Source organism: Bos grunniens, chromosome 15 (genome assembly GCF_055505025.1).
Source record: "Bos grunniens cultivar Pamir isolate PY7600 chromosome 15, Bosgru_T2T1.0, whole genome shotgun sequence".
Classification (NCBI taxonomy): Eukaryota; Metazoa; Chordata; class Mammalia; order Artiodactyla; family Bovidae; genus Bos; species Bos grunniens.
Genome location: NC_141179.1, coordinates 45,814,697 through 45,825,657, shown reverse-complemented (window position 1 = coordinate 45,825,657; position 10,961 = coordinate 45,814,697). Strand labels below are relative to the sequence as shown.

Below are 10,961 nucleotides of genomic sequence, written 5' to 3'. Positions count from 1 at the left end.
TCTCTAGGCAACAATACTAGAATGGGTTTCCAGTCCCTTCTCCAGGGGATCTTCCCAACCCAGGAATCGAACCTGGATCTCTGGCATCGCAGGCAGACTCTTTACTGTTGGAGCCACAGGGAAGCCTGCCTTGAAAAGTGGATTCTTAACCACTGGACCATCAGGGAAATCCTCATCCTCAGACTTTTGAAGTGGAATTTTATTGCTCAATCTAGTGTGTCACATATATCCTAAGACCCTTTCAACATTAACCCTCACCCAATTTTTTTATCATAACTTTTTTCTTCCTTCTCTGATTTGAGTAGATGGAGCTACCACTGCACACGCATGCACACACACATACACAGGCGTGTAGCACTTAGCAGTTACAAATGAGCTTCTTGATGAGACTTCATTTACTTTCCCTTTTCTTTCTCATCAGCCTTAGTTCTCAAGTCATCTACTGACAACTGTGAGCTCTTCAAGAGAAGGGTGTGTATTGGTCATCTTTGTGTTTCTAGTGCCTGGTGCTCAGTAAATGCTTGTGGGACAAATTAAGAATAAATGTACTGAATGTAAACTTGGAGTAACCAACCCCAAAAGTCCTCTTCATCAACTGGAATAAGTTTTTCCTTGCAGCAGTTCCCTAACTTGCCCCTTCATCTGAAAAGCCATGACAATGGTCTTCTTATCTTTTGAACAACGCCACACTTATAGCCCTTGCTTCTTTTTTCTGATGAATCCCTCTTAGTAACAGCCTGTATGTCACACATGTCACCATTCACCGCCTTCCCTTCAAGGTTGACTTGACAGTGGATCTTAACACTTTCTACGAACTCTGGACTGTTCAGAATTCCTTTCTGAACAGAGATTCCTTTTTAGAAGGGCACCATAATGGAGTTGGCATTCAAGGTGTCATAATTTGCTGTCCCGGGCACAGGACCTAAGAGCACACATTTGGATCCATACACATATGATGGCAGATCCTGGCTCTGCCATTTACAACCTTTGTTGTTGTTTGGCTTTTCTCAGACTCAGTTACCTTTGTAAGAAAAAAAAAAAAGCAATTTAACATCTATCACAGAGGGTCAAGGCAAGGACTGAACGAGATAAGGTTTGCAAATCTCTTAGGGCAAAGCAGGGTGCTTGAGTGCTCAATAAATAGTAATTAATACCCAAATGGATGCTTCCGTTTTCTGTCTTTGGCCCCAGTCACCTGGCTGGGTTTGATCCCTGGGTTGGGAAGATCCCCTGAAGAAGGAAATAGCAACCCACTCCAATATTCTTGCCTGGAGATTCCATGGACAGAGGAGCCTGGCAGGCTCCAGTTGCAAAGTGTTGGACACGACTGAGCAACTAACACGCATATACACACACCTGGCTGGAAATGCAGTTACCTTCACACTTTCTTTAACATGCTGATTCTTCAAGAGGCAAAGGAAAGTGAAGACAGCCCTCCTTGGGGAAATTGAAAAGGGAAGACTCAGATTTTAAGCGGGCAGGGGATGGTGTTTCTTCATATATTTGCAGATCTGTGTTAAGTAATAAATAAGAAGCAAAATCCCAAGATTTTTATGCTTTTTAAATAAAATTTTAAAGTACAAGTTTAACAGTTTTAAGTACAATAAGATTGAATCATGTAATGAGTCACTTCAATTTTCAACAGGCTTCCTATTTCAAAGCCCTTAGATACTTCCTGTAATCAAAACCGATTTTCCAATTCACAGGCAGATATTATCTAATGATCCACTCAGTCTTTTCATGTTCTTAATTTGGGGTCAGTCTCAATGGCCTGACTCACATCAGCTGTCATTTTTGTGATCGAAATGTCACTTCACATTACAGTTTTCATCGGGACAGTTCTCATCTTTGGTTTCAATTCAATTTCATTCAAATCAAATCCATATGTCTCAGGACAATTGAATTTGCTTAAAATCCCCTCTGTTCAGATAAGACTGTAACCACCACTTCCTGTTGATGCTACTGAAGTTCCTAATATCTTCTAAACACCTGGTACTGCCTGATAACAAGGACGCTGCTTTTCTTCTGCCCCCTGGTCCTGACACCGGCACTGAAACCAGCCACACAGCCTCATGGCTACCAGAGCTCGAACCATCACTGCTGTCTTTGGTCTGGATGCCACAGTCTCCACCACCCCATCCCACCACCACCCCTGCTGGGTCAGTGCTCTTCTAAACTGTAGAAAAATCTTTCCTCATACCTCATTTATTAGAAATCTTGGCTAAGTAACCACTTATTAGGTTATAAGTGTTTAGAAAAGTATTATTTGCTTTTTGGGTTTTTTTTGTTTGTTTGTTTGTTTGACATTGGTTGAGTTTTTCAAGTCTTCCACAGCACAGACAAAAGGAACTGAGCCACAGCACAATCCACCCATGGCATACTCAAAATTTTATATTTAATCAGTCAGTTTCTGAGCAGATTGTGTTAAAAATATTCAGCTGTAATGATTATTTCATGTATTTGTCTATTTTTCATTTGTTCTCTTTTTGAAGAAAAAATGCTAAGATTCCTGGTAGAAGTGACCATACCCCTCCACCAAATGTGTTGAAACTTCTTTATCCCTTCGTCTTGTGGGCTGGCAGACTTCATCTTGTGGGCTGGCACTCTGGGGACTTAGTGGCACTGTTCAGAGTAGGGAAACAAGGATGCTGAGATCAGGCAGGATTAGGACCCAGAAAATTCACCCAGCTGAAGAAGGGGTAGACCAGTAGGGCCCTCCGCAGTATTCCCAGGGGCTGAGCTTGAGTCACATAACAAAATTCACCAAGTGACCAAAGCCCAGCTAAAGAGGTCATCTTGGAGCTGTGCTGTGATTTGGCCATTGGCAGCATGGCCTCTGCTGGTAGTATTCCTGGGTATGGGGACTGGTAAAAAAAAATGGGCTGAGGTCATAGCCCAGCCCTCTATACATGCCTTAGGCAACAAACCAGATGCAAAAGTAGTCCAAGAGGCTGAATGTTTAGGAAGAGCTCTACCCAAAGCAGTCTGAAGGGACTCTGCAGATGAAGAAATGAAACTAAGGTCATAATGGGGAAGGATGGGATCGAGAACTGAAGGGACAAGTGAGATACATATGCAGGCCACTGGCCAGGGCAATCCAGAGAAATGGAATAAGAAGGTGGGAAGCTGTAAGTGAAATACAGCACCTGCTGCATGCTACTATCTTGGACTAGGGTTTCTTAAAGTTGCCCCATCTGGCTAGGTTCAGAGTGTCTAGAAAACCAAGACGGAAGCTCAGATGTATAGACTGAACTTGTACAGTGCACTTAGAAATTATGCAATTGCTAAAGCTTCCAGTTTTTATTTAATTTCATTTTAAAAGATTTTTAATTTGTGTAGTTGATTTACAATGTTGTGTTTTTTTGGTGTATAGTAAAGTGATTCAGTTTATATATATTCTTCATATTCTTTTCCCTTATGGTTTATTGTTGGATATTGAACATAGTTCCCTGTGCTATATAGTAGGACCTTATTCTTCTCTATTTTATGTACAGTAGTTTGTATCTGCGAATCCCAAACTCCTAATTTATCCCTCTCTAACCCCCTTTCCTTTGTTTCTATGTCTGTGAGTCTGTTTCTGTTTTGTAGATCAATTCATTTGTGTCATATTTTAGATTCTACATATAAGTGATATCTTGTATTTATCTTTGTGAACATGCACTTAGTATGATAATCTCTGAGTCCTCTATGTTGCTGAAAATGGCATTATTTCAATCTTTTTTTTTTGGTCAAGTTGTATTCCTGTGTGTGTATCACATCTTCTTTATCCATTCATCTGTTGATGGACATTTATGTTCCTTCTATGTCTTGGGTATTGTAAATACTGTGAAGCTTAAACTAGTTAGAAGTCTTGGGATCAAATTCCAGCTCTGATAACATGACTTTGGGAAAATTAATCTCTCTACATCCCTGTATCCTTCAGTAAAGAGCTTCAGACGGTTCTTTTAAGGGTTTGTAAAGTTCATATCACTATAGTTAATCAAAAACTGAAGGCATGTGGCCGCCCTGGCTAATATCAGCACACTAATTCCAGACCACATGGCATTCATTGGTGGGCCTGAGCCTGTTGATGGCTTGCCTTCCTGATAAGAAAAGATTCAGGAACTGGCAAGCTGCCCTGCAGGTATGAGTCTCACAGCTGACAAAAGGGCTTTTGGGAACCAGCACCTAATGTGGATGGTGGGTTGGGAAGTAGAGCCAATTGGAGGGTGCTCCAGAGTATCTGGGAACTTTTGTTGTATTTGAATCACAATATAGGGGAAGTATCCATTCACATTTTCCTCCTTATCCAGAGAATAATATCCTTTCCCAGGGGTATGGGTATGCCCACACCATGCACACACTTCAGAGCCAAAGGCCAGAGACAGACTCGTTTTCCTTCTTCCGGGTACCCTCTGGCTTGTGTTACCTTCTCTGATGACCTCACACATGAACATTTGATCTTTGAAATGCACTCCAGACATTCCAGTTTGAGAATGTTTGCAGCTCTCCTATGGTTTACATGTTTGATTTTTGTTATTGCTGTGTCCATGGAAGTAACTGCAGTTTTCTTTCTCTCTGTAACTGCAGCATTAATACTCTTAGTCTGTATTGGAAGATGCCCTGAGTTTAAATTAAGTTGAATGCTGGGCTGAGTGTGACTCACAAGAGTTCCTCCTACTCTTAAGTCTGGGGCTCCAGTCAAAGAGCCCATCCTCACAGCTTGAGAACAGGGAAGGTATGTCACCCCACGCAGACCCTCTGCTCCCCAGTCTTCTTAATTTCTCCTACTCCACTCCTCACACCACATTCTGATAGTTCCTTCAATGCCATTTCCTGCCTTTGCACAGGCTCTTTCCTCTGCCCACAGTGGCCTTCCCTCTTTCACTCCTGATGACCTCCTCTTCAGCCAAAATGGCCCAGCTCAAGACATCCTTATGGTCCTCTCTATAGACCTCAGTCCCCTCAAAGTTAGCTCTTCTCTCCTCTTTGCTCCTACACATTTTACACATATCTCTGTTGTTCAGCTTCTCATGTTGTAATATCTCCCACTGTGAGCTCTTTGAAAGCAGGATATGTGTCTTCCTCATGGTATCTCTATCAACAGAATCTGTCACAGAGCCTGGCACTTGTCTGATACACATTAAAAACATATGGATGACAGACATAGAAGACAAACATGGTTACCAAAGGGAAAGGGGAGAGGGATAAACTGGGAATTTGGAATGAACAGATACACGCTAGCATATATAAACAAGGAACTACTATTAGCACAGGGAACTATATTCAATTATAATAACCTATAATGGAAAAAAATCTGAAAAAGAACATATATAAATATGCATAACTGAATCATTTTGCTATATATTTGAAACATTATAAATAAACTATACTTCAATTTAAAAAATAAAGGAAATATTTTGTGTATGGTGAGAGGGTGTATTCTAACTTCATTGATTTACGTGCTTTCAATTTTCCAAACATCACTTGCTAAAAAGTGTTTTTTTCACTTTGTATATTCTTGCCTCCTTTGTCAAAGATTAACTGAGCATAGGTGTGTGACTGCCCTGGTGGCTCAGATGGTAAAGCGCCTTGCTTACAATGCGGGAGACCTGGGTTCAATCCCTGGGTCGGGAAGATCCTCTGGAGAAGGAAATGACAACCCACTCCAGTATTCTTGCCTGGAAAATCCCATAGACAGAGGACCATGGTGGGCTACAGTTGTATATTCACCTTGTATATTCTTGCTTCCTTTGTCAAAGATTAACTGAGCATAGGTGTGTGGGTTTATTAATATTTCTGGGCTCTCTATTCTGTTCCATTTACTCATATGTCTGTTTTTGTGTAAATACCATGCTGTTTTGATTACGGTGGCTTTGCAGTATTGTCTGGATTCAAAATGGCTTAAAGACATAAATATAAGACCTGACACCATAAAATACCTAGAAGAGATCATACACAAAACATTCTCTGACAAAAATCATAAAAGTTTTCTTAGGTCAGTCAACCAAGGCAGTAGAAATAAAAACACAAATAAACAGATGTGACCTAATCAAAATTATAAGCTTTTGCACAGCAAAGGAAACCACAGACAAAAAAAAAAAAGGAAAGACAGTGTATAGAATGGAGAGAATATCAGCAAACAATGTGACCAACAAAGTCTTAATTTCCAAATATACAGCTTATGTAACTCAACAACAAAAAACCAAACAATCCAATCAAAAAGTGGACAGAAGAACTAAATAGACATTTCTCCAAAGGCCAATAGGCACATGAAAAGATGCTTAACATTGTTAATTATTAAAAAATGCAAATCAAAATTACAATGAGGTAGCACAATGGCAACCCACTCCAGTACTGTTGCCTGGAAAATCCCATGGACGGAGGAGCCTGGTAGGCTGCACTCCATGGGGTCGCCAAGAGTCGGATACGACTGAGCGACTTCACTTTCACTTTTCACTTTCATGCATTGGAGAAGGAAATGGCAACCCAGTCCAGTGTTCTTGCCTGGAGAATCCCAAGGATGGCAGAACCTGGTGGGCTGCTGTCTATGGGGTCGCACAGAGTCGGACATGACTGAAGTGACTTAGCAGCAGCAGCAACCACCTCCTAACAGTCAGAAGGGCCATCATTAAAAAGTCTACAAATAACAGATGCTGGAGAGGATGTGGAGAGAAAGTAATCGTCTTTCACTGTTGGTGGGAGTGTAAGTTGATGTAGCCATTGTAAAAAAACCATATGGAGTCTCCTCAAGAAAACTAAAAAAAGAACTAACATATGGTCCAGCAATCCCACTTCTGGGCATTTATCCAGACAGATCTCTAATTCAAATATATACATGCACTCCTGTGTTCATAGTAGCACCATTCACAATAGCAAAGACATGGAAGCAGCCTAAACGTCCATCAACAGATGAATGGGTAAAGAAGATGTGGTACATATATACAATGGAATATTACTTGACCATAAAAAAGAATAAAATAATGCTGGACCTAGAGATTGTCATACTGAGTGAAGTAAGTCAGGCAAAGAAGAACATATATCATATGACTTCCCTTATGTATGGTAAAAAAAAAAAAAAATTGATACAAATGAACTTGGTTACAAAACATAAAGAGACTCACAGACTTAGAAAACAAACTTAAGGTTGCTGGGGGGCAGAAGAGGGATAGTTAGGGGGTGGGGGATGGGTAGGTACACACTATTTAAAATGGATAACCAACCAGGAACTACTGCACAGCACATAGAGCTCTTGTTATGTGGCAGCCTGGATGGGAGGAGAGTTTGGGGAAGCACTGGATACATACATATATATGGATAAGTCCCTTTGCTATTCATCTGAAATCTAAAACATTGTTAACTGGCTATACCCAAAAACAAACAAAAAATAAAGTAAAAAAAGAACAAGACATGGCACATATATGCAGTGGAATACTACTCAGCTTTAAAAAAAGAATGCAGTAATGCCATTGGCAGCAACATGGAGAACGACTCCATGTTCTCATATTATCATATTAAGTAAGGTAAGTCAGAAAGACAAATATGTGATGCCACTTATATGTGGAATCTAAAATATGACACAAATGAATCAATCTGTGAAATAGAATCATGGACATAGAGAACAGACTGATGGTTGCCAAGACAAGGAGGACAGGCTGGTGGGGTTGGGAGAGGGGTGGAGTGGGAGGTTGAGGTTAGCAGATGTAAACTTTTCTATATAGGGTGGATAAACAACAGACTCCTACTGTATAGCACAGAGAACTATATTCAGTGTCCTATGATAAACCATAATGGAAAAGAACACTTTAAAAAGAATGTGTAACAGAACAGCTTTGCTGTTCAGCAAAAATGAAGACAACATTCTAAATCAACTGTACTTCAATTAAAAAGAGAAAACAAATAAAATATATTTATATGAATGAAAACCAAAGCATTCTTTTTGTTTCTTTTTCCTACAGAAACGATGACTGTGGGTAAGAGGACCACTTATGTCAAGAACCCAATAAGACCACCATCTTACAGAGATCTTCAGTAACTTTTCCCATCCAACAACATCCAGATGACTCTAGTGACCAAATGCTCAGCTGTAAACACAGCAATAACTGGCCCTCTTTCCAGGTTGGGTTTGCTGAACGTGGATGGTCCAGCCATCTTCAGGTGGCCTAAGGTGGTGTGCTGTAGGGGAAGCACATCTCTTCTGGCCAAGAATCAAGACTGGACTGAGGAAGAACCGCCTGACACAGTGAGAGTACTAAAGCACCTAGTGCCAGGACTCGCAATGATTAACACGGGGCCCTTGGTGAGGGGTTCACAGCAGCTGCCCCGGCAGTGTCACTCTGACATGGTGTTTTGCTTGAAGGCCCTGGAACGACAGAGTATCTTAAAATCTATCCAGGTGCTAAGTAGGCAGCAGATCTAATTCACACTGGACTACTACTGAGCTAATAACTATCTCCAGAAAATAATTTCACCCAAGAAGTACTCCAGCTTTGCAAAGAATAGCCCCAGGAGAGTAATAGGATAAGCAGGCCATTACCCTGGAAAAAATCGAGTGCAAAGCGGTCTAGTTCACAGCAAATTCACTGCCTACTCCCTTGTCTGTGGCAGTGAGTACCAGTTAATTGTGGCCCTCTCTTCTGCTAAACCCAGAGTCAGAATCCCCAGCACTGTTTTCAGAATACCCAGCAGCCACTTCCTTTCAACTGGTATTGGCAAGTAGAATGAAAGTTCATTGTCATCCCTGTTAGAGAGGCATGCATCTCAATGGCATAGGCATCTGAAATACCCTTTCCCAGGTACATTTGTCTTCTGAGGGAAGAGCCTCAGAAACAGATGTACCATTGAGTGAGCTGAGTTCGTGAAGAAATGACACAGCTGGTCCCTGATTGAAGGCACAGCTTTGGGGGCCTTCTTGGCCTGAGTGCCTTCTGGGTATTTCCATATGCAACAGCCCAGAGGCATAGCCTTGGGCAACCACAGACAGGTTTCCTTTCCTTTCCAGATACATATATCACATTCATAGCACTTGGGGAATGGAAGTACCTACTAGAGTGAAGGTCAAGGGCTCTCCCCGGGTATCACATCCATTACTCAGCTTTCTTTGTGACCACCAACCCACTGCCAGCTGTGTTCCACATCCTCCTTGCTTCTGCTTCTATACAAATGAAACCAAAGGTCTCAGCATGCCCTGAGGCTGGGGGTGTTACCTAGTAATCCTCTGTTCCCCAACATTGGTGTGAGGTATCCCGCCCATACATTTGCACCATTTCTCCAAGGTAGCATTTCTCTTTCATACAGTCTCTCTGCAAAAGAATCCATAGTTGGGCTGTAGTTTACCTTCCTGGGAAACTCGTTATCTTCATTTGAATTAACACTTCCATACAGGATTAACTGGGTAGAAGCACGGACTAGGCAGGTCTTCAGAAAATTCTTGTTGCCAAGGCTGCCTGGTACAAGAAACTACCTTGATGTCAAATCTTAAAAGAATGGAGATCTTTGGTTGTATGAGGCAGTGTTACTACGTTCCAGCTTCACATGTTCCCCAGCCTGTGTATTCCATTTCCATCTCTGATTTGCTTTCAGCCTCGAAAATTGACAGGGAACCCAGGGTTCTGCCTATGTCTGCTGACATGAGAAGAATTCAGTTTCTTTGCCCAAGGTTCCCCTCTGCCTATTCCTCCACATTCAGACATCTTCCATCATACCAGTGTTTAGAACCAAAGCATGAAGGACTAGTGCCAGCAAGATAGTCAGCAGAAATATTATCTCTAGATCCTGGCAGATGAGCCCAGAAAGGTGGTCCCAGAGAAACCAGACTGGCCCCAGTAGATATCAGGCAGCCATCCCAATAAGCTTTGACTTGTCCTTGGAATGGGGAGCCTTGGTAGGAGATCCTGGGGTAGCTGAGCCTATTGTTCCCCTGCTCTCAAGATCTTCCTGCCTCGAGGGCTGAGTATGCCACTGGCTTGCTGGTATGAAATAGAAGGTGACTTTAATAGGGGCCAGCAGGCAAGTGGCTTGTATCTGGAAAGCTTTGCCTAGCAGTCCAGCTGTGGCCAGAGGCTGGTTATAAATTTGAACTCCCTGAGCCCATCTGCAACTCTGCCTCTGTTCTCTTGTATTCTGTTTGGTTTCCCTTTAGTTTCCTAGTAAATGTTCCTTTTGAAAAATTCCAACCTTGTTTCATTGAACTCGGGGGGAAGGGGAGTCTCCATTGTCTTTTCCAGAATAGAGAAGGAAATTAAAGTATCATCTTGAAAAAAAAAATATGGTAATGTCAGTGGAAAGGGATACACCCTGGTTGGATCTTTGGAACAGACCTTCAGAAAAGCTGGTTCCAAGAGATGAGGAGAAACCCAGTGTCTCCCTCTGCCACCCGGCCCTGATTCTGAGCCCATTCCTCTCACTGGCTTTGTCTTCAAGGAAACCTGCCTTGGATGCCTGTTGCTGCAAAAGCATCGTTGCAGCCAGTGAACTGGGCACATTTCACAGACAATGTGATATCTAGGAAGTACACTGGTGCGTGACGAGGGGAGAAATAATGGAGGGGAGGGAAAGGACTATTTCTACAGTGTGGATATTTTCAAAATGCTCCCAATAGTCATGACTCTAAATGGAATGATTTAGCCCTCATGGCCATTGGTGGAACTACATTTCATATGAAGAGAAGAAAGGCATACTCTCATACTTACGTCAACGAGACTGACAAAAGATAGATATGGAAAATGCCTGGTTATCTTCATGGCCATCCTGTCCTACGATGGTGGGTGTTCCAAGTATCTATTGCTGCACAGCAAAGCACTTCAAAGCTTAGTGGTTTAAATAGCAAGTCATTATCTTTCATGATTCTGTGGGTTAGCAGAGGTTAGGTGATTGCTCGCTCTTGGAGTCTCGGGGTTGCTATCAGATGGCAGCTGAGACTGGTATCATCTGAATGCCAGACTGGGCAGGATATCCTTAGTGGACTCTGCATCCATGTGCGG

At 42.0% G+C, this 10,961-nt stretch overlaps 1 protein-coding gene across 6 annotated transcripts in view; it reads left to right on the top strand.

Annotated features, from left to right (window-relative positions):
• The window catches only part of SYT9 (synaptotagmin 9), a 208,754-nt gene extending 198,606 nt beyond the window's left edge, over window positions 1–10,148 (top strand). For 5 of the 6 annotated variants that reach the window (XR_015142107.1, XR_015142108.1, XM_086340299.1 and 2 more), the window contains exon 7: window positions 7,938–10,148. Coding sequence is in view for 4 of the 6 variants with exons in the window: in XM_086340299.1 (XP_086196425.1) it covers window positions 7,938–7,946 (9 nt within the window). In the remaining 2 variants the exon portion in view is untranslated. Of the gene's footprint in view, window positions 1–1,928; window positions 7,568–7,937 lie in introns of those variants that run through there. The other variant, XM_086340298.1, reaches the window with a different exon arrangement.
• The last annotated feature ends 813 nt before the right edge of the window (window positions 10,149–10,961 follow it).